Here is a 24876-nt window from a genome sequence, read left to right as displayed (position 1 = left end):
AACATGATATATTGTGTTAATAAATCAAGATTTTTGTTTGACTATTCAATGATCATTCATGATATTCACTTAAATGTAGTAGGGCCAAACTCTCAAGTATTATGTTTTTAGGCTATTTTTAGTTTTTAAGTCACTTTAAGGTGACCAATCTCAATATTCACATTCAAAATGCGTTTATCATTTTAAGTCACATATAACTGATTCTCAAAACATTCATGTTTAAGTCGATCCTCAGACTTGGTTTGGATTCAGTTCAGATCAAGATTATGATACATTACTTTTGTATTGAAATACATCCATGAATAAATGAATTCATCCAAAGAGAAAAAAAGAATTTAGAGTTATAAATTTTTTAATTTTTTTTTTACAGGTAATGATTTCTCTTTCCAAGTACTAACGGCCCCACAGTATGGGCATGAAAGGCAAAACTTTGTAGCTATAAAACGACCTCAAAATCCCTCTCTCTTCTTGAACTTTCAATTCACTTCTTCACTTCCCCCTTTGACCATCTCACTCACCTTCTTCCTTCTCTATCCCCACTTTCAGTCGGGCTTCCTAACCCAAACCCACCAACCCGACCCGACCCGAATTTCATAGTATCAAACAAATCACCCCATTTTCCCACATTGTGGGTAAATCGAGGGCACACACAAATTGAGAGACTAAATTTGACCAAACCAATTACCCTTTTTCATACTACTACCAAAACCAAAGTAGCGAGTTTATAAAATATTTACACAAAAAATATAAAAATAAATGTGTTTAAAAGAAAGATTCCTCTTCATTTAGTTCTACTTCTACTTGTCCTTCATTCCAGATCTCATTAATGGCGCTTAACTAAGCGCAACGGTCACATAACATTAATCAGCTAGTATATTTCTTATTGATCAAACCAAATAAATCAATAAGTGAAGTATTGTTTCATCAATGGCGCAGTCTACGGCCGATGGAAAAGCCATGGCCGAGGCCGAGAAGAAGAAGGATCAAACACTACCATTCTATCAGCTGTTTACATTTGCTGATAAATATGATTATCTTTTAATGAGTATTGGGAGTTTAGGTGCTGTTATTCATGGCTCTTCTATGCCTGTTTTTTTCTTACTCTTTGGTGAGATGGTTAATGGGTTTGGTAAAAATCAGCTTAATCTTCAAACTATGACTCATGAAGTCTCCAAGGTAAATTATTATTTTTTTTTACATCATATACTCGGGTGTACCTCGAGCAAGTTTAACTTATTAAGCTGAATGTTTTATTTATTTATTTTTATTTGAGAAATGAGCAAATAAATAGTCTTGATCGTCGATATACAATAAATGATCTATCTTTATTAGATCTCAGATCTTTTCTTGATTTTTTAGTTTTAAATTTTTTTGGGTTTCTTTGAATTTGTGCAGTATGCTTTGTATTTCGTCTACCTTGGCCTCATTGTATGCGCCTCGTCTTACGCTGGTGAGTTTGTTTATGATTATACTGTTCATTGCAAATTGCATTACAATTGATAAGTTACTTTAAAATCCCATTAATTTTATTATTTTCTTAAAATTAAGTCACTATTTTAGTAGCATGAATCATACTATTATGCTGTAGTATAGCTAGCTTAATCCTTCCTATATCCGAAATTAGTTGTCATATTGTCGTAATCATCTACTAGCTTATTAAATGATTTCATACTTCATATAATTTTTTTGATAGGAAATCTTGTATAATAGTTAAGTCTCATCTATCTTCTTATCAACTTTCATTCCAAATGGGTGTGAATAGAATTCAAATTAGACTTCACTACTATTTCATATACGTGATCTTTTCGGACATCTTAAAACAGTATACGTGACAACAATTATTTTCGGACACGAAAGTGAAGTGATGGAAGAGTGTAACTTGAATCAACAAATTGAAAAGAAAAAGGGTTAAATTTTGGTACTATGACTTGACGAAATTCTTACTGTTGGGTATTCTTTAGTGATGCTAAGCTTCATATCACAACCATTTGTTAGGTGTGAGCTTTGCACGTGGTTCGTGGACCGTCCTTTTGTCGTTTTTATCTTTTATCTGTCAATTTTTATTCATTTTTTGATATTTTATAATTTAATTAATTTTTTTTTATTTAAATTTTATCCCCACAAGTCACAACATCCCCATCACTAATATTCATGTTTTGTGATTCTTTCAATAATTAATTTTATCTATTATTGTGGGGTTACAAATTAGTTTCAGTAGATAAATAAAAGAATTTTCTCAAATTTTGATTGTTTTTATTTGGATTTTAATAAATGTAGAAATTGCTTGTTGGATGTACTCTGGAGAAAGGCAAGCTGGAACATTGAGAAAGAAATATTTAGAGGCCGTTTTAAAACAGGATGTGGGGTTCTTTGACACTGATGCTAGAACTGGTGATATTGTCTTCAGTGTTTCTACTGATACACTTCTTGTTCAAGATGCCATTAGCGAGAAGGTTCGTCGTCTACATTTCTTATCGGATCTTATCTGAACTTGTTCGAACTAATCTGAATTTGTTAGAACTTATCGAACATACATTAGTTTTTATATGAACCTATTAGAACTTATATTCCGCGAAACATGGTTTTTATGAAGGCGAAAAGTACAAAGTGAAAGTCTTTAATAAGGGGAAATAGTGAGGTCAACAATAGCGGAAACAACATTATTAATCTGAATAGTACAAGTTTATTTGATATGATTGAACCTATTCAATATCAATTGTAAAGCTAAAGGCCCACCCTTCCCGTTCATGAGTGTCATGAAGCACGTTAGAAATCTTGCCTAATCAGGCGCCCTGATATAACAACTTTAACATGCTTCTTTTTATGCTTTGTTATTGTGAGTACTTCCCATTTTTATTACACTGATTCTTCATTTCAGTTGTAACGTCTTTGTCGAAAATTCTATGTTCCTAAATTTGATTAGAAATGCTAAGTTATACCAGTTTATGCCAAGTTAGATATGGGAAAATGTGCATGAAATGGTAATGGCCATCCAATAATATGTAGTAGTATATTTTCGGTATAGTGTGTCCATGTAACGTATCATTGTACTGACCTTCCTAGGTTGTAGGATCAATTTTACGTGTCCTAGATGGTGTATTTTACACACCAAATTAATACAAGGAATGTAGCATAATGTATCTTTCTTTTTCTTGATAATATGTTATAAACTGTACGATGATCTGGGTGTAAGTACAAAGTTTGATGGGTGAATGATACATGTATGCAGGTGGGAAATTTCATACATTATCTATCAACGTTTTTGGCGGGATTGGTGGTTGGGTTTGTATCAGCATGGAAGCTAGCATTGCTGAGTGTTGCAGTTATTCCTGGAATCGCATTTGCAGGAGGTCTTTATGCTTACACTCTTACTGGACTCACGTCTAAGAGTCGTCAATCATATGCCAATGCTGGTATTATTGCTGAACAGGTCAGTCCCACACTTTTACTTTTGTAATTATTCAAGGGCATAAAATAGACAAAAAAGGAAAGGGGAGGGGCTGAATAAGGTGATTTGTTAGTGAGACTTTAGGTGCCATGATTTTGAATATGATATGTTGGTGTATTTTTGGCATGAACCTGCCATGCGTTTCACGTTTTGTAGCTAGCTGGCTTTGTTTTTGAATCTTAATGATGACTCTTCTCCAACCCAAAAACATTTGTGAATTGCTGATGAAGCTGGACTGTAGTTATCTCGTTGTTAAGTTGCTTGTCTTTATTGCAATGTGTCCAATTATAATAGAAATGGCATGAAGAATTATTAAATAAACATAATAATTATGAGCTTATGATTTACAAGAAAATTGGATTTGGGCTTGAATTTACTTTTCAATCCTTTTTTAATAGCTTATATATATGTTGATTATTCCGAAAATTTTACATATAGGCCATTGCACAAGTTCGAACTGTGTATTCATATGTTGGGGAGACAAAGGCGCTTGATTCATATTCCGATGCCATTCAAAATACTCTTAAACTTGGTTACAAGGCTGGGATGGCAAAGGGTTTGGGTCTTGGATGTACGTATGGTATTGCTTGCATGTCATGGGCCCTTGTTTTTTGGTATGCTGGTGTTTTCATCAGGAATGGACAGACTGATGGAGGAAAGGCTTTCACAGCCATTTTCTCTGCCATTGTTGGTGGCATGTAAGATCAAAAGACCTTTCACTATCACTTTATTTTAAAGGAGGGAACGCAATAGCACTGGTTTTGACTTTTGCAACTTCATTATTACAGGAGCTTAGGTCAGTCATTCTCAAACCTTGGGGCCTTTAGCAAAGGGAAAGCAGCAGGATACAAGTTGATGGAGATAATCAAACAAAAGCCGACCATTGTCCAAGATCAGGCCGATGGAAAGTGTTTGGAAGAAGTTAGTGGAAACATAGAATTCAAAAATGTGTCATTCAGCTATCCTTCTCGTCCTGATGTGATGATCTTTCGAGATTTTTCAATTTTCTTTCCTGCGGGAAAGACTGTTGCTGTGGTTGGTGGTAGTGGTTCAGGGAAGAGTACAGTTGTTTCCTTGATTGAGAGGTTCTATGATCCTAACGGCGGTAAGTTAGACAATTGGGTTCACTATGCATATTGGAAAAAAGACGAATAAATGTTTTTGCTTATAGCAATGATATTTACATAATAACAGGTCAGGTTTTGCTGGACAACAATGACATTAGGACACTGCAATTAACATGGTTGCGCGGTCAAATTGGTCTGGTGAACCAAGAGCCGGCGCTCTTTGCTACTACCATCCTTGAGAATATTCTCTATGGAAAACCTGATGCTACAATGGCCGAGGTTGAAGCTGCTACCAATTCTGCCAATGCTCATAGCTTCATCACCTTGCTTCCAAATGGCTACAACACCCATGTAAGATTCTTTTTTTTTGTTGCATATTGGGATTTTATCATTATATTCCTGCTCTGCATTTAATCGATACTCTATTAGAACCCTTTGTTTATTCGTCGATTTAATGTGAATGCAGGTGGGTGAAAGGGGTGTTCAGCTTTCAGGCGGTCAGAAACAGAGAATAGCAATTGCTAGAGCAATGTTGAAGAACCCGAAAATTCTCCTCCTAGATGAAGCCACAAGTGCACTTGATGCTAGCTCTGAGAGCATAGTCCAAGAAGCACTTGACAGATTGATGGTGGGAAGAACAACAGTAGTTGTGGCCCATCGACTTTCCACCATCAGAAACGTTGACACAATTGCTGTAATTCAGCAAGGACAAGTTGTCGAGACAGGAACTCACGAGGAACTGATAGCTAAAGCAGGGGCCTATGCATCATTGATCCGGTTCCAAGAAATGGTTGGAAATAGGGAATTTTCAAACCCCTCTACACGTCGTACTCGCTCATCAAGATTGAGCTGTTCTCTTTCCACAAAATCCTTGAGCCTTCGTTCAGGAAGTTTGAGAAACTTAAGCTACTCATACAGTACAGGTCTTGATGGCCGGATTGAGATGGTTTCTAATGCCGAGTCAGAGAGGAAGAATCCTGCACCACGAAACTATTTCTTTAGGCTTCTTAAACTTAATGCCCCCGAATGGCCTTACTCAATCATGGGTGCTGTAGGATCAATATTGTCCGGTTTTATTGGTCCAACTTTTGCTATCGTGATGAGTAATATGATCGAGGTTTTCTACTACTCGAATTATGCTTCTATGGAGAAGAAGACTAAGGAATATGTCTTCATCTACATTGGGGCAGGACTTTATGCTGTCGTTGCATACTTAATCCAGCATTACTTCTTTAGCATCATGGGTGAAAATCTCACAACTAGAGTTCGTAGGATGATGCTTGCAGGTAGTTTATTAGTCTTTTGTTCTCTTATCTTTTACTCCTAACTAAATTTAATCACTTAAGCATATGAAATAAATGTGTTTTGCTTTAATTTTGTGCAGCAATCTTGAGGAATGAAGTCGGATGGTTCGATGAGGAAGAGCATAACTCTAGCCTCCTAGCAGCTCGCTTAGCAACTGATGCAGCTGATGTAAAATCCGCTATTGCTGAGAGGATTTCTGTTATACTGCAGAACATGACCTCACTTCTCACATCGTTCATCGTTGCTTTCATTGTGGAATGGAGGGTTTCACTTCTCATATTGGGAACATTCCCACTTCTAGTCCTTGCTAACTTTGCTCAGGTAAACACTCTTCTCCTTGATTGATAATATGCAAAATTTACCCCTCTTTACAATCATTTATGTTTGTTTTAGCTGCTGTGTAATTCTCATCATGTAAATACTTCATGTTAGGGACTAGTACTTGTCAAAAAAGTATTTCAGAAATATAAACCACTAATAGCATTAAAAGCTCATTGGTACAAATTTACCATTTTGCCCTTACTAAATGAATGTCCAGTTATCTAAGGTCATTTTAACAAGTGAAGCAAGGTATACTTACAAATTCGCGCTTATTAGTGCTTACCACCTATCTAAGGAAATTAGAGTCGTTTTAGGCAAACATTAGTTGCCTAACTGTTACACAAATAGCCGAACTCGTTTTATCACTATGATAATGATAGGACTTAGGAATAGTACTTTGTAATTTGTAAACAACTGTAAAATTTACAAAAGACATAGGTAATGGGGGTGTGGAAAAAATGTCAAAGACCAAAGTATTAAATTTGTAAGTTGAGAGTGTCAGCCACCCCTGCAGCAATTCTGGGGTTTCTGGGTTGTCATATATTGGAATCTTATGTTTTCATTACTTGCAATATAGTAAACGACAAATACTCCCTCTTTCTACGCATCTGCCTTGCACGTGCTTTCATCCCCTTATATTTCTCTCAACCTTTGGAAATCCACACTAACCCTCTTTTAATAATGCATCTTGGACCGCAGTCTTCATATAATTTACTTCTATAATGCTAAAATTTGATCACTTTTTGAACCCACCAAAGCTTATATTATACTTCCTCCGTTCTATTAATATTGCAACAATGGACTTTTTGCACTATTTATCGCTCTTGTTTGACCATATAATATGAGTTATACGTTAAGCAAAATATAGTCAAGTGGAATCTTGTTGGATTCGTCTCATAAAATACTTTCACAATATCAACTTTTTATAATTTTTACTCTTACACAATTATAGATATTTAGCATATAAAAAGTGTTTCGGAATGCGTAATTTTCTCCTTGTTGCAATATTAACAGAACGGAGGAAGTAATATTGATGTCACATACTTTGTATAGTACTGCATAATATTTTATCAACAAATACTTGGATCAGCTAATTTTGGTTATTCTAACTGCATTAATGATTTCGGGGCTTCACACTAGACGTAGTTTGAATTCGGATTAGTGTATACTCTCTATTCTCTTAAACTTGTGTTAAGGAGTATTTTAATTTGTACCTGTACTAAGAAAAATGATTCTGCACATGTATAACCATGTTTGACATGGATACGTGTTATTGTGGTAAGTGTCAGACACGACTATTTTGTGAAACTTACTTCGGTCTAAATGGAAACGTGAAAGTGTCCTGTTCATGTCTAAATGGTGTGATCCGACAAGGGTATTTGAGGTAAAATGAGGAGCTCGGGTGACATAAGGGGATAGTCTCTGCCGTTTCCTTTCCTATACTTTCCGCCAAAAGATCTCAGTGAGTGAATTAATATCTTCTTGTAATGATGTTCACTTTATCTCTCTCCCCTAAATTTTTACTAGGAGTACTACAGTATACAATTCCTTCTAACAACCTGCCAATTTCTTGGTGTGAGATATGACAGAGAAAGCGAGTGAAAACAATGTGAGTTTCAAGAGATTCTTAGTCAGACCCGTGATCACATGCTCTATATTGTGAATTTCATGCTAACAATCATTCATTTTTGATTCTTCATTAGTCGTACAGGATCCAAACACCCGACTCGCCCCTAATCTAAGGTCTTGTACACAATTTGCTCGGATCGAGTTTATTTCAGTCCTGCTAAAATTCTAAAATGGGTCATTTTAAATTAGATTAGATAGTTTTTAGTCGGATTAATTTTTAACACTTCTGGACCTACACCGTACTAACCCGTGTTAACATTGATTCAATAATGTGGTAACCTTTTTCCCTAGTAATATCAACCAAAAGGTGAAAAAATATTCATATACTGTTTTCCACCAATTTTAACTGTTTAGGGTATTTCAAGTAAAAATTCTCTCTTGGAGTCCTACTTTTTTCCTTGTCCTAGAGTTCTGCAGAAACTAGCGTTTTGTGTATCAGACCTAGATTGATCGCAATCTTTCCATATTTTGTGGTTTTATTTTATAAAATTGTGAAAATTGAAACTTCCAACATTTAGTCAAATTTATCAGTCCACGTGTCAGTCATTCAGGCCTGCTGTAGTTGTGGTCCTCTTGCTTCTTTTAATTAAGTTAGTTTCTGTATCTGACCCACCATGTTTGCAGAATTCAGTAACATGCAAAGCAGCATTATTATATGGTTTTAATAAGAGTGAGGAAATATTAAAATCAGCCGTTAAAAAATTTTGAACTCCTTTCTTTAAGTTATAATTGTACCTTGATTCTATTTCTTTTATTGCATTAGACCCATTAATTCTTACTTGTAGCCTTGTGGAGGTATCAATGATCATTTCTCACCGTGGTCTAATACCGACCCAAAACAACCCGACTTAAGCTCAAGTGACCCGATCACCCGATACATAGCATGACTCAATGTGAAATGACCCATTAGATTTGACTCAAGCTTGACTGGTGATCCGAATTGACAACAGAATGTGATGTCTTGGGTACATGTAGGGGATCTTTAGAAGGGGGGGGGGGGGTGGTACCCGTATCGGACTTTTGACACTCAAACATGGGTATAACACCCGAACACTTCACTTTTAGTTCAAAATCATGGACCTTTTTCACAAAATAGCCGAGTCGGACGCTTGAATACTTACCCGTGTCGGATATGAGTACCTGAGTCCAAATAACATAGTTAAATGTAATATTGCTATAAGAAAATAACAATGTTGTGGTAAATTTTAGTACTTTTATGTTTAAAATGATTATGATCATAATGTAATTTAAATTATGGGTGGTAAAATTAAGACAAGATAGTACACTAGTATGGACTATTAAGTGTTCAAGATCACTTGGTTATAGTGAATTAGTGATCATTGTAGAAAGTAATCTGGTGACTGCTGTTGTCAATTTTGCTTCCATGTGATTAGTTTTGTTAAGATACTACCTTTTTCCGACATTTAGCGTAATAATCCTGAACTATTAATTGATTTTACATGACTAAGTAGGGTTTTGATCTTTTTGAAGGAAAGTGACTGAAATTATGTTAGTACTAGCAGTTAGTCTTTGTATTTTTCCTTTGATTACATGCTAATTTGGTGCATTATTAAAAGCAATTTAATAATTTATGTCAAAAGAAGCTTAGTGGCAAAATTAATTCTATGCAATGGACTTGTACTCTTCTGGTTCGAATATTATCAGACTGTTCAATAGCTTCTCCTAGCGCTTTTTATTGAGAATAAAGTTATTTGCGATGATTTAGGTTGTGTTATGTAGCTAATGTAAGCATTACATAGTGGAGATTTCTAATGTGCTTTGCAATTGTGCTATTTGCAGCAACTATCACTGAAAGGATTCGCGGGAGACACAGCTAAAGCACATGCAAAAACGAGCATGATTGCTGGTGAAGGGGTGAGCAATATTAGAACAGTAGCTGCATTCAATGCTCAGGAGAAGATCCTATCCCTTTTCTGCCATGAGCTTCGAGTGCCACAAAAACGTAGCTTCCGTCGTAGTCAAACTTCTGGTGGTCTCTTTGGTATTTCTCAGCTAGCTTTGTATGGTTCAGAAGCCCTCATTTTATGGTATGGTGCTCATCTTGTAAGCAAAGGTCTTTCGACTTTCTCCAAAGTCATCAAGGTCTTTGTAGTCTTAGTCATCACAGCCAACTCAGTTGCTGAAACTGTGAGCCTTGCTCCTGAGATCATAAGGGGCGGAGAGGCCGTGGGGTCTGTTTTCTCAATCTTAGACCGATGCACAAGGATTGACCCAGACGATTCAGAAGCAGAACCTGTTGAATCCATACGTGGGGAGATTGAATTCCGTCATGTTGATTTTGCATACCCTACTCGCCCTGATATCCTTGTGTTTAAGGATTTCAACCTTAGAATTCGAGCAGGCCAAAGCCAAGCCCTAGTCGGAGCAAGTGGGTCTGGGAAGAGCTCAGTCATTGCATTGATTGAGCGGTTCTATGACCCATGTGGTGGTAAAGTTATGATCGATGGCAAGGACATCCGGAGATTGAACCTCAAAGCGCTTAGACTTAAGATTGGTTTAGTGCAACAAGAACCAGCCCTTTTTGCTGCTAGCATCTTTGATAATATCGTGTATGGGAAAGAAGGAGCAACAGAAGCAGAAGTTATTGAAGCTGCTCGAGCAGCTAACGTGCATGGTTTTGTCAGTGCATTACCCGAGGGCTACAAAACAACCGTTGGAGAACGAGGAGTTCAGCTTTCTGGAGGTCAGAAGCAGAGGATTGCCATCGCCAGGGCAGTACTCAAGGACCCTGCCATCCTTCTTTTAGACGAGGCTACTAGTGCCCTGGACGCAGAGTCAGAGTGTGTGCTCCAAGAGGCTCTTGAGAGATTAATGAGAGGCCGAACCTCTGTGCTTGTTGCACATCGTTTGTCCACAATAAGGGGAGTTAGTAGTATAGGAGTGGTCCAAGATGGGCGCATTGTAGAGCAAGGTAGCCACTCCGAGTTAATCAGTAGGCCTGAGGGGGCTTACTCTCGCCTTTCACAACTTCAACTCCATCACGTGTGAGTGAGCAAGCAAGCAAGCACGGTCCAATCATAGCCGTAGGGATGATATTGTGTAGCATTCGAGTTGCTACTATTAGTAACATTTGTGTTATCTGCGACGTTAACTACCCGTCGGTTTTAGCTAATTCTTTGTCAATGATGGTGGTGGGTGATGGTGATTGCTGTAGATATGGGGCATAGTAAGGCTATTTCTAGGTTTTTCTTTCTTTTTTCTTATTTAATCCAACATTTGATTTCTGTATGGAAAAGAAATCATTGTATTATGAATGGAGGGTTCTGAAAAAAAAAAAGGACTGTTTGCATGTGAGCTGAGTTTGGTTAGAGTTTTCTTGTAGGCTTTTTCATTTACTTACTGGAAAAAGATCTGCTGAAGACCTTTCCAGCATAACTAAAAAAGCTCCCTTTTTTCTATTTTTTATGTATGGTAACATGAAATGCATATTTTGGAGCTATTTTGCTTCTCTTTCTCTGACCAAATTCATGTGTTTTTGCTACTGTATGTTATTTCTATTTGTTATATCGCACTTTGTCCAGCTTTAACTCGGACATTACAGTCGATTTATAAACATTAAATACATTTCCTTAAACGCGCGACATGATTACATGTTAATGTTTAATTTTCATATACCGTTTATAGTAGGACCTTTAGGTCTAAAGTATGTTATTATCTTCTAATATTGAAAAATAAAAGGCAGACATCAACAACTAGACACTGTTTGGAAGCATAATAATCTAAAAAGCTAACTTTATATTGAAATAGATTATTGAGTTACAACATAAAAAGATTGATTTAGAATATGCAACTTTCATGATGATTAAAGATTGTGGTATATGCTTAAAAGAGAAAAACATGTTATATGTCCATTAAAAGATGGCGCATGTCTAAAGATAGAGCTTTAACAATCTTTTTAATGAGGAAAGGAAGATGATTAATGTCTGGCCTGATATTATACTATCATATAACTAAGTAGGATACTATGAGATGCTCTTGTACTATAGTATTATGGGCATTTATATATAAGATTTTATGTATGGAAATTATGCATAATGATCTTTATTGTGGTGGGTGGAGGGCCCAAATGAGTTGCAAAACATAGAACTTTTTTGAGCAATGATTTATTTGTAGTGATTTTAAGTATGGTGGAAAATTATTAGAGTGTGCCACTTGACACCTTTTAGATTCATGAATGTGTTTGAGAATGTAACATGAAAAACACCATGAATTTCATTCATATATATGTAGTCTAATAATTTTAGACTTAGCATTGAAATGAGTTTAGTTTAGATTTAGGGGTTGTTTGGTTGACAGAATAAAATAAGGGAAGTGAAAATTTATGGAATTTTATAATTTGGGTAGTTTTGGTTGACACAAAAATGCAAAAAATAGGAGAAGTTGGAATTTATGGGAATTTTCACTTCCTACAAAATGTAGAAAGTAGATTACTTAAGCCCTCCTAGTCATTCAAAATTCATGGAAATTTCAACTTTTCATTGTTACAGCCAAACAACTCAAAGAAATTCCTAAGAATTTCATTTGGAAAATAATCTCCCATGAAATACAACTTGCTATGGGAATTTACTAGGCCTTAGTTTGATTTATGTTGTAGTTGATTCAATTCATCATGAATTTATTTACATATGTTGAAATCACTCATTATGTGACATGATTGACTGTGTTTGGCACGACAAAGTGGTCCGATTGAAATATGTCTGACTAAACATGAAAAAAATTAACGAAAAGAACATATTAGTAGGGAGTCTCCTTATAATTAATTAGTAGCCTGGATGTTCTTATATACAACCACTAATTGATTCAACATCACTTATATTTGGACCAATTCTATTAGACGGCCACTACTTGATTCAACATGACTTATATTTAGAGTTGTTTACGTTAGTTAACTGTACCATTAAGCCTTAACAGTACGATTAAGCATTATACCGGTTACTAAAAAAACATAAACCGTAAGTCCATAACTGTACCATTAGGAATGGTTAACCATTTTTTAACAGTACAGTTTTCGGTTAAGCACTAACCATTAAATAAATTTTAAATCAATACTTTTTTGCTCTTCCAATAGTTCCAACCTTAACACATAATTAGATACAAACAAAGTCTTATATGTGGCTGGCCACACGATGTGGCCATCCATAATAAGGGTTACTTCGTTAGTCGTGTTATAGGGGTTACTCGTCCAGTTTTACATGAGTTATTTCGTTAGTGTTATAAGAGTTAATTGGTCAATATTACAGGGATTACCGGGTCAGTGTTATAGGGGTTACTTTGTTTTTTTACAACTAGTCATATAATGTGGCCAGCCGCACACAAGACACACTGTTAAATACAAACAATAATAAGTTTCAATTAGTTGGATACAAACTGATAAAGATTCTTTTAAGGTTAATTTTCATAATTATATATACTACATCCAGTTCTTATTACTCGCAACAAAGAAATATTTTATGTCTAACAAATAATACCCCTTTGTTGCAAGTAATAAGAACCGGAGGTACTTTTTTTTCTCCTAAAAAAAAGTTTATAAAAATATCATGTCTTTTTTATCTAAATGGTTACTCAAAATTGTAATCGTACCCGTTAACCGTTATTTTAACGGTCCAGATAATCATAACCGTTAAGTTTAACGATTCGATTAATTAACACATAAAATTTGTCGATTATACCCATTGACGGTACAATTTTTTTAAACACCCCTACTTATATTTGGGTTAATTCTCATAGACGACCGCTACATGATTCAACATGACTTATATTATTGGGCCAATTTGGCTACGTAAATAACCGGCATATATTCTAATTGACATCTTAAATTAAAGTAACTATTATTGTATGCTTTGGTTAATTAATTTAGATTAAAGGTGGCATTTTCATTTAACCATCAGATTATAAGGACCCAATGTTGTTTGTGTCCATAGCTACTTCACTTTGGTTAGTTAACAATCAAAAGCTTGTTTTTATACATGAATATATTCAAACCAAATTAAAAATTTAGTCAAAATAGTAATTTCTCCGTTTCTCGTTAGTTGACACGTTTCTTTAATCATATATGCCAATGCACAACTTCAATCATTAATAGCTTTAATTACCGATAAGCAAAAATTATAAAAAGTTGATATTTTAAAAATATAAATCATGAAAAATCTAACAAAATCTCACATGACTATATTAAATCAAACCAAACCAAAACAAACCATGGCAAAAATGTTCATAGTAGCCCTGGCCCATGTCTGAATAATTTATTACAGGCGAAGAGAACTTCTCCTAATTCAGGACAAAGGAAATAACCAACAATTTCACATCACAAGCTAAAATTTATAAATTTGTATAGGTTGTCACCTGCCAAATGAATAGAATGGGCAATGCTCACATGGTACAACAAACACACAAAAATCATAGATGATCCAAGAGGATACCTTGTTTTCCCTCAGTTAGTATGTACCAGATTTTTCAGGGCCGTCTACTATTGTTGACTACAAGCAATGACAGGTCTATTTGGAAGACAATAGGCTTGGCCCATTCAATTTATGTACTACAATTACTTCACTAAATTTAGAGCTGGCAAAAAGCCGTGAATTCGTAAGAGGTGATACTCAAGATATATGATTAAATTCCGTCTATATCACTTATTTTTGTGTCTCTCTAAACTAATTTTTTTTAAAAAAAATATATACCAAAAGACGTTTAAAATGTGGTCTGAATTGCTACCATCAATGAGGTCTGAATTGAAACGTACATGTTTGCCGCAACAAATCTCATCGCATAAAGTAATTTGACTTTTGGTTTGTGATTTAATCATACTTCACAAACTTGAGAAAGTATTGCCCCATTTACATAAACTTCCTCTAACCAATATAATTTGCCAATCCATTGTAATTTGCCAATCCAATATAATTTTCTTCAAGAAAATGGGCCAAAGACTAATACTTACTTCCTCTATCCAATATAATTTGCCCCTTTTTCTTATTTCACTCTTTAATTCTTTATTTAAAGATTGTCGTCTTTTTTTTTTGACACAAAGATTATCCTATTTCACTTAAGTTAGAATGGTCCTCAAATACCCTCTTCAATATCAATTAGCCCTCAACCTAAAAAGCAAATTCACCACACAACTATTACAACTCCAAACAAACTAGTTTTTTTTTTTTTTTTTTTTTTTTTTTTTTTTTTTTTTGAAACACAAACTAGTTAAATTTAACTAACTTATGGAAAAGCTTAAGGAAAAGCTCTTCAATCATGAATTACAAGTGTTGATCCACTAAACCCTGATAGGCCTGAGTCCATTAAACCATACATAGAAGCCCGAAATTAATATGACCATTTTACTTGATTTTGGACTAGACCAAGAAATTCTGAGCTTGGACCTAAAGCACTTCATCTTCCAAACTCTGTTTTTATTAGGTATTTATAGGAGTTTAAATTGTTCAAGCCCATAAAATGCCAGTAGTGTGTTACATAAATGGGCTTTTTGCAATCTGCCAATCCATATAAGTTTCATTTGCCAAATAAACTTGAGAAGAAAATAGATTTTGTCTGTTTTTTAGTTAACAGAGTTTGATTTTGGGCATTATTTACACACGTAGTTAGTTTTTTTAACTTTCTTTTGTGACTTATATTTATGAAAACACAGTCATGTATGTTCTTGTTATATTTAAGTATATATGGAGTATAAATATACTCTCTTTGTCACATAATATAGTGTCTATTTTATTTTACACAATATTTAACATATACCTTTGATCTTCCATATTTTCAACTACATATTAACAAAATTTATAGAAATTCATATATATAAGAAAATTTGTAAATAACCACCCAAATAGTAGGCCTGTTTTGAAATTACCACCCGTTTTTATTTTATTTTATTTTATTTATTTATTTATTTTAATTTTACCACCTCTTAATTAAAAAAATTACTCAAATTTCCACCTTTTTCAAAATTTCGTTGGCTTTTCCGTCACCCTACCTAACTAACTTCCCTCCTTGTTTTTATTTTTTTTTTCTCTCGATTTAATCCTCTTACTAATATATTTCACTCAACCTATCACTTCCTTCATTGAATTCCTTCAATAAATAGCTGAAAAATCATCAACCTTCTCCCTCTTTCTCAATACCCATCTCCTCAATCTCCTTCAACAACCAATTTTCTCGTTTTTTCCCCTCTAAATCGCTGTCATTTAAAATTTCAGCAAAACCTAAAACCCTAAACCCTTCCTCTCTCCTCAAAACCCCTCTTTCAATTGCCGTTGCTGCCACCACAATCTTCTTCTCTGGGTTGGGTCGCAGTCAGTTGACTACAAGAGCTGAGCCAGCTGTGCTGCCTATGGTTGAGACGTCGGAGAAGGGAGAAAATGTAAGTTTCAACGAGGAGAGAGAAAAAAAGCTCGAGGAACCTGTTGCGGCGAACTCAAATGATGTCAAAGCATTGAAATCGTTAATGGAAGCAAGAATCAAGAACAAGAAGCTTCCAAAGGTAGTGGAGGTGTTAAACAGGTTCATTAGCAACATGAACCCCAATTGTTGAAAACACTCAATTGCATTGTCTCAAGAACCATAATTCCCAAATCTACCTATTTATCCCAATTATAGTGAAATTTGGTGAAGGAAATACAAATTGAAGTTGGGAGAGTTGTTTTAAAGAGAAAAATCGGGGAAAAATAGTCAAAAGGGTCAAAATAGCGATTAGTAGCTGTAAGGTGGAGTCCAAAGACGGAAAACCCACCGGAATTTTGAAAAATGTGCAAATATGAGGTTTTGTTTTTTTTTTTTTTTTTTTTTTTAAATTTAAGGGGGTGTTAAAATAAAAATAAAAATTAACTGGTGGTAATTTCAAAACAGGTCTACTATTTGCACATTAAGACAAATCTAACGATATCTATAATAATTATATTCTCTCCTACATAGTCGACATTGATTTTCAAGTTTCTTCTAGTCACACAGTCGGCATGTATATAAATAATAAAATATGGCAACTAATTGACATAAATTAAATAACCCACTTTTTATTCTAGCTTATATCTTAAAAAGAAATGAAAATGCACTCTTGGCCCATTGTGTTGAGACTATGTTGACCTTCAAACAAACAACCATGGGCCATGATCAAGGTGCTTTCAAGTCTATATTTGTAAATGATTTGATTTGAAAGTGATTAAAATCCTAAATTTTAACTTGACCTAATATTGAAGGTTTTTTTTTTCTTTTTTTAACAACAATATTGAAGTTTTTGCAATGTCATAGTTTACTATGAAGTACTAGTAAAAGAATTATAAAAAGAAAAAAAAAATGATACCAACATATATGAAGATAGAAAAAAGCTACAAATTTCACTAGTTTCTTTTATTTTTAAAAAGTATTATTGAACACTATTCATAATTTTATATTGGAGAATCTAATATTTAGACTACATTATATTCAACTGATTTTATTTGAATTAATATGATGTAACATGTACATGAATTTATCTAACATTATTATGTCTTATTAAAATTTATTTTATTATATATTGTATATGGATAATCATTATTAAATTTTTATTTGAACTAAATTTTTTAATACTTATTTAATTTGATCGGCTGTTGAACCTTTATTATCTGAAATGATAATAAGATGAACAAAATAAGGCGGTGGCGGTAATATATTTATCAATGGCCAAAATTATGTTTTGGAGACATAGATTAATGTAAGGGTTGGTAGCTTTGTTTTGATTCTCCGGGTGTTAGGCAGACCACCCTTGATTAAGATGGAGAAATTAATGGCAATGTTGGGAGGAACACATGACTTGTAAAAATAAAACCAATATTAATGCAAAGCTTGTAAACTCCTTTATTTTCTGCCTCAATTTTCTATAATCAACATAGTAAGTTTGAAGCTTTTAGGAGACAAAGACACACGTCATGTAGTGACAAGTGGGCCAAATTAAAGTATTGTAACATGAAATTTGACAATCCAAGAATCAACCCTCACTTAAACATGCATCGAATAAGGAGGAAAATATCAAAATATTAGACATTAGAAAGATAGAATTTCAAAGTAATATTACTAATAATACATGCTTTACATCAAAATTCAGACACGGTGTAATCTATCTATCTATCTATTACATAATACTAAAGGCGAAATCAAGAGAGATACTTGGCAACAATATATATTTAACTAAGTTAGATTCTGTGCCATGCACGGTGATCGTTATAGATTATTAATAGATAAATATTATAATTATAAATTAGTCGAGGAATAATAAAAGTATGTAATACGTTAAATTTTAATTGTAGCTACAATTAAAAATAAAAGTAGGCAAAAAATCCAAGCAATATTTTTTTGTTTGTTATAAAACAGATCACAAAATATTTTTAAGAATATAATTTTTGGTTTATAGTTGTCCAATTTTCTGTTTTAGAAAAATTATTTGTGAAATATTTTTACTTTAAATATACTACATTAATATGGAATATGCACCATAAATAATATTATTTTTGAAATTGATTTGTTTCCTTAATTAATAGATTTTTTATATAAAATAATAATAATAATTAAAGACACACCAGGAGATGACACGTGTCATTGCTGGTGTGTCTTTTAGTATATAATATTGAAATATTATTGATACACAAAGTTTCATATGTGGTTGGGGTTATTTTCTTCTGTTCTCTCCCTCTTTTCTTCTTCTAAGTAGTTGGGGTTATTTCTTTCTCACTCTTCTCTTTTCTTTTTCTCTAGAATTTGAATTTTTTTTATGAAGAGATAATCGTTGATGAGAAGTTAAGTTCGAATTTTCAAGGTTGGAGCTCCTCGTTATTGTCGCCGGAAAACGAAATTTGGCCTTTTTAGCCATATTTAAAGTGAAATTCGAAGGCATTGTTAATTTTAAAGGTATTTGTTCGATTTATTATTATTTTTATTATTTTTTTTACGATTTGGTTGTGGGTTCGGTTGGATCTATATTTGTTTGTGGGTTCGATTTATGGTGGTGGTGACATGGCATATTGGGGGTAGGGCTAGTGGCGTATTGGGGGTGGTGGTGGGTCAAGGGTTACTAGGTCGAGGGTTACTTAAGGGGTTACTAGATGGGTAGGTGGGGGGTTACTTAAGGGGTTACTAGATGGGTTACTTGAAGGGTTACTTAAATGGGGTTACTTAAGTGAGGTTATTTGATGGGGTTACGGAGGGGTTACTTGGAAGGTTAGTTAAATGGGGTTACTGACATGACACCTTGCCGCATAAAAAACGTGCTATAAAATTTTCCCTCCAATAATAGTTGCTAAAAAAACAAGGAAAATTTGAATTTTAGTACCTCAAAATTGGGGGTAATTGAATTTTAGTACCCATCTAATTTTTTTTTTTTAAATTAGTACCTCCAAACTGACAAAAGTATAGGTTTCAGTACCTCCGTTACTATTCCGTCTGATTTGCCGTTTGTGGGCCCCATGTCAACGGCTAGTTTGTTACTTCCCTTTTTTTAAACCACGATTTTCTTCATTTTTTGCCCATTTTTGCTGCTGTTTATAGTGAAGAATCAAAATTTGTGGGTTAGAAATTCAATTAGACTTAGGGTTCTTGTTAATTGCTTAATTGCGAAGCTGTTGGGAGGATTGTTCACGCATTTGCTGAAGATTTGGTTGGCTGAAAAAAAAGGTCATTTTGTTCATAATTTTGTATACGAATTGTTATATTTGAAGTTGATTTGAGTAGAATTGTGTTGTATTTGTGGTTCATATGATATTGACATTGTAGTTTGTACTGCCAATTGTGTGTTTATTTGAATAATGTTGATGTAATTTGTATTTTGATGCTGTAGAAAAGTTAGGGTTCTTTAATTTGGTTAAATTGGGGATTTTTGGTGTTATGAAATTAATGTTGCATGTGTGTCATATTTCTAAAATTGGGGTTTTTTGTTGCATATGTGTATTTTTATTTGCAGAATGGCTGAGGATAGAGTGGTTTTCAGATATAAGTTCTTGAGTGTAGTGATTGACATTGAAGTAGAAATAGGTAAAGACAACTTGATGGATAAATGCTTAGAGTGGGAAGACCGTTTGCGTGAAATGGACGATCCAGTAGAAGGATCTATAGATATTTTGTTTCCCAGATTCCAGTACATTTATAAAGGGAAATATAGGGATTTAGAGGATGATGGGGATGTGTTCAAAATGATTAGGAGGCTTGGTAATAAGGACATCTACACCATTCATGTGGGCACCACTGATGATCCTGGGTTCTTGGCAGATTGTATGTGGGAGTTTAGGCAGAAACAGAATGGGAATTGGCCACCCCCTGGCTATCCCTATAATGGTGCTCAGCCACCAGTTTAACAAGGTTTGTGTGATGCATGGTGTGTCTAAGTGGTGTTGTTGTTGTAGTGTGTTTTGTCTAATGCCCCTATTTTTATTTTGTTTGATGTTTGCAGGAGTCATAATGTCCTGCAATACTGAATCTCCCTCTAAACTGAAGAAGTGTAACTGTGGGTTGCCACTAGCAAGGCTGACATCTTGGACGAGGGAGAATCCAGGGCGCAAGTTAAAGGCTTGTAAATTTTGGGATCCAAACACTGAGACAAGGGGTTGCAAATGTTTTGAATGGGTTGACTTAGAGCAAACTGAGTGGCAAAGGGAGGTAATCAACAACCTCACTCTTGACAAGAAGTTAATGAAGTCTGAGATGAATTCTTTGCAAAGGGAGGTTGATGATCTTGTTGGGCAAAGGAGGTGTTTTCTAAATGAAGTTGACACATTGAAGACTAAATGCAAGGCCTTGTCTGGTGATAGGAAGAAGATGACATGCAACAATGGTAGTGGTGACAGGCTTCAGTTGACTGTAGTTGTTGTATTTTGTGTACTTGTTATGGTTTTAGGAGTTTGTGTAGTCATAAAACTTATTTAGGGGAGGGTGATGAATTCCAGGGTATTATGTCTAAGTATGGTGATACTAATTTTCCTACTAATTATGTATGGTTCTTAATTGTAGTTGTATTTGTGGTTTGTATTGAACTTAAGTTATATATTGCACTTTATGTATGTATGAATTTCAAAAAATATTGGCCTTCAAATATATGTGCTTCATTTATCTAATAAAATAGAGTCATATCATATATACATAAATATGTCTACTTACAAGGGACTAAGTCCAAAAAGTGACTACTAAATATATAAGTTCATCAAAGTGAATACATAATGGATACTGTCAGAGAAATAGGTTCAACAATTTTCAGAAATTGCACTTAATTTTTTTTCTTGCTTGGCCTTGTTGCTGTAGTATTTTTTGTTGTTGTTGTGGTTGATGCTTGGCTGCAGAGGTATGGCTCAGCTCCTGCACTCTGCCTTGACCTTGTATTAGGCCTTTGAGAAGGTGCTGCTTGTGAGGGTGCTGATGCTCCTTGAGATGCTTTTGCTGCAGCAGTTTTTGAGGATGCCTTTGGTCCTTGAGATGCAGCAGCTCCTGCTCCTTGAGATGCTGCTGCTGCAGCAGCTGTTGAGGAAGCTTTTGCTGCAGCAGTAGCAGCCTTCTTCTTAGCCTCTTCTTGTTGGAACTTCTTATTGGCAATGCTGTTAGGTCCTGCTGATGCTCCAGGAGTAGTCTACAAAAATTAGGGGATGTATACTAAATTAAGACAAAGAAAAACAAACTAAATGACACATAAATGAGAAAAATTTCATAAATAACCTTGTTTAAAGCTCTTGCAGCTTTGATTCTCCTCTGTTCTACCACCCATGGTGTGTTTACAGCAGGTTTTCCCATAGAGTTAGGCTTGGAAGAAGGCTCTTTCACTTCTGCAGGCATATTGGAGCAAGTTTTTGCATAGTGTCCAAATTGAGCACATTTTTGGCATCTCTTCTGCCTTTTTTGTGAAGTACCCTCAGCTGCATCTGCTACACCCTCTCCCTTTTCCTTCTTTCTCTTTTTGGATTTAGGTCTGCCAGGCATGACTCTCACAGGTGGTGGCAGTGGCTCCCTTAGTTGAATCTTTTCCCAGTGTTTGGGACCTGGCATAGGCTGTACTGGCAAGTCATATGCCTCTAAATATCTCTCCCTTGTATAATAGTGGTCCACATACTCTTCTGGATCACTTCTCTTGTCTAATATACAAGAAAATCCATGCACACAAGGGAGGCCAGTTAATTGCCAGTGGTAGCATGTGCATGTCCTATTTTGAAGGTCAACAGTTACTTGGTCTGAATTAAGGTTGACCTCATAAGTGTCATCCCTAGAGACCTGCACTATGCAGTGCCTAACCACCCTCTCCATTCTCTCATACAGTTTAGTCACATAAGGCATGACTTTTCCTTGAATTTTTTTCACACCCTCCCACTTGTCATTGTGTCTTTTCATTGCATACCTCCTTAACCATTCCATTTGGGTTAGGATAGGTTTGTCCTTAGCTTCTCTAATGCAAGCATTGAAGGTTTCACACATATTATTCAATAGCATATTAGATTTGCAATTAGTTGAAAAGGCATGCCTAGACCAATGTTGGGCAGGGATGTTGTCAAGATATTCATAGGCATCCTCACTAAGGAACCTTATGGATTCCATTGCAATTTCAAAATCAGCCTACAATAAGTGCAAAGCAATTACATATAAGTATGCTTATAAACTAATCACATCTGGATTTTCCACAAAAAATGACAAACTCAGCATTCAAACTGAGCAAACACAGTGCCCAGTCATACTTTAATGACAAAATGAGCATTCATAATGACCTCACAAACTGAGCAAACAAATAACACATAAACTGAGCATACAAATAGAACAGGGCATATATTAGCTAACATACTGCAAGAACATAACAGACAAATCAGCATACCCAAATTAAGCTTGCAAACATAGTCAGCATACTCATATTAAGCCAGCAAACAAAGTCAGCATACCCATATTAAGCCAGCAAACTTGTTTACCAAAACTGACCACCTAGATGGTCACAAACTGTTCACAACTAAACTAACCACAAAGTTATGCTTATAAACTAATCACATCTGGATTTACCACAAAAAATGAGCTAATGCCATACTAATAAACAAACAAAGAACATAGCATACCCATATTGTAGCTCTAGCAGCATTCCAAAACAACTCTTTGAATGTGGACCCTGTGAACTGTAATTTGAAGTTTGCCCATATGTGTCTCACACAAAACCTCTTCTCAACAAAGGGCACCACACCTCCTCAAATTCCTCTAGAAGGCCCTAAAAACACAAAAATGACAATTATATGTGAGTAAACAAATAAAACACAGTCAATTCAAAATAAATGCCACAAAAAGTCACTAAATTGATAGTTCACTAACCTTCTGCCTATCTGACATGTAAGTGAAGCCACCTCCCATTGCCAAGTCATCCAAACTTTGCTTCAAACACTCCAAGAACCAGCACCAAGTTTCTTTGTTCTCCACCTCTACAGTAGCCCATGCAAAGGGGTAGATGCTGTTGTTCCCATCCTTTCCCACTGCCACCAGAATCTGACCAGGGTAGGAGCCCTTCAAAAGGCATCCATCCACCCCTATTAAAGGCCTACAGCCTTTTAAGAAACCCCTTACCAGTGGGGAAAGACACACATACATCCTCAAGAATAGTGGTGGCTCTAGCCTATCCAATCCATCAACCACCACATTCACTACAGTCCCTGGGCTATATTTCTGCACTGCCTTCCCATAATCCCAAACTCTAGCATACTGTTCAGAAGCAGAGCCATATATCATGAATTTAGCCCTACCCCTGGCTAACCATGCCTTGTAGTACCCAATCTTAATGCCCAAGTCACTCAAAACCCTATCCCTAAAGCTGTTTATCTTCCAACTAGGGTTGTTTCTCCACTCTTCCACATATCTCTCAGCCAAGTACTCTGCTGTAACATTGGCATTCATGTTGCTCCTCATACAATTGTGTTCCAACTTCAGATCTTGGATTTGCCAAGCACTACTCTTGAACAAAGGCCTTGCAATGACCTTATACTTGCACCTCCTCACTTCCTCACTGCACTAACAAATAGGAATCTTACTCCTCTTTGAACCCCATTCACAACCACATCTCTTCCTGCAGAAAGTGGTTAACTTCTCTTTGTTGTTGTGTAGAAAATAGAACTCATATCTATTTTCAATTGCATGAGTTCTTAGTGCTTTCCTAAGCACCAAAATGTTAGTGAACTTCTGATTTTTCACCAACACAACAGGTTTCTTGAAATCTGTATCCTCCCTAAACCAAGGACTGTCATCTATGTCCTCATCAGAACCATGCTCACTTCTCAGCTCATCATCATCAGTTTCTTCTTCATGAAGCTGTACTTCACCCTGCCCTAGATCTTTCACCAGTTGATCCAACTTCTGCTTACTCCCCTGCCCTGAACACCCAGGATGAACCAATGCCAAACTCTTTTCCACCTCACCTAGGATGTTAGCAGTGCTCTCACCCAATCCCTCATCTTCAGAATAACCCTCTTCCTCCTCACCTGGATTCCAATCTATGTCTATGTCACTTAAGTCCTCACTAGAAGAACCTGAATCACTCTCCTCATCATCAATGAACAGCTTCCTTTGTGCCTTACCCTTCCCTTTCCCCTCTGATTTGGCTATCCTCTTTCCCAACCCAGCAGCTTCACTCAGCTTCCCTTTCCCTTTATCATTTCCCACCCTCAATTCACTTCCTGAGGAAAACCTAAGACTCCTCCTCACTAATGGCTCACTAACTGCACTACAAGTTTCTGTTAATGGGTTGGACTGTTGCCACCTAGGGCTCCTCCTCAAAACTAATGAAGTACAAGCTTTTTTGGGAGTGTGTTTACCAGGGATTTTTTCTTGAACTTGGGGTTTACTTCTTTTTCCAGTAACTGTAGATTGAGGTGGGCTGACATTAGGCAGATTTTCAGTTTGTTTGGGTGGGCTTATGGTTGAATTTTGACTTGGGCTTGCATTCTGAGCTGGATCTGTTTGGTCAGGAGGGTTTTGCTCACTAACAGTCACAAACAACTCCAAGTACCCATCGTTATGTTTAGCCTCAAGAAACCCCCTCAAAGCCTCATCATCCTCTAATTTCCTTTTCCCATTCATCCATGTTTGTCCCTTCTCTTTGTACCATAACACATAAATGTAAGGGACTGC

General features: G+C 35.5%; 2 protein-coding genes across 2 annotated transcripts; one reads left to right on the top strand and one right to left on the bottom strand.

The window, feature by feature from the left end:
* Positions 1-459: 459 nt before the first annotated feature.
* LOC110688941 (ABC transporter B family member 19) lies at positions 460-11230 on the top strand. The gene is made up of 10 exons (XM_021865689.1): positions 460-1176; positions 1396-1450; positions 2278-2453; positions 3230-3430; positions 3887-4146; positions 4237-4553; positions 4643-4866; positions 4982-5801; positions 5900-6141; positions 9571-11230. The coding sequence occupies exons 1-10, from the start codon at positions 928-930 to the stop codon at positions 10777-10779; spliced, it is 3753 nt and encodes a 1250-aa protein (XP_021721381.1). The 5' UTR covers positions 460-927; the 3' UTR covers positions 10780-11230.
* A 9777-nt stretch (positions 11231-21007) lies between these two features.
* Positions 21008-23646, bottom strand: LOC110689025. The gene is made up of 5 exons (XM_021865775.1): positions 23071-23646; positions 22914-22969; positions 22458-22560; positions 21451-22338; positions 21008-21364 (listed from the first exon to the last, which is right to left on the bottom strand). The coding sequence occupies exons 1-5, from the start codon at positions 23644-23646 to the stop codon at positions 21008-21010; spliced, it is 1980 nt and encodes a 659-aa protein (XP_021721467.1).
* Positions 23647-24876: the final 1230 nt, after the last annotated feature.

The sequence above is a fragment of the Chenopodium quinoa genome, unplaced genomic scaffold, assembly GCF_001683475.1.
Source record: "Chenopodium quinoa cultivar QQ74 unplaced genomic scaffold, ASM168347v1, whole genome shotgun sequence".
NCBI lineage: Eukaryota > Viridiplantae > Streptophyta > Magnoliopsida > Caryophyllales > Amaranthaceae > Chenopodium > Chenopodium quinoa.
Note: the sequence above shows the minus strand (reverse complement) of the source record. Positions and strands in the feature narration are given on the sequence as shown.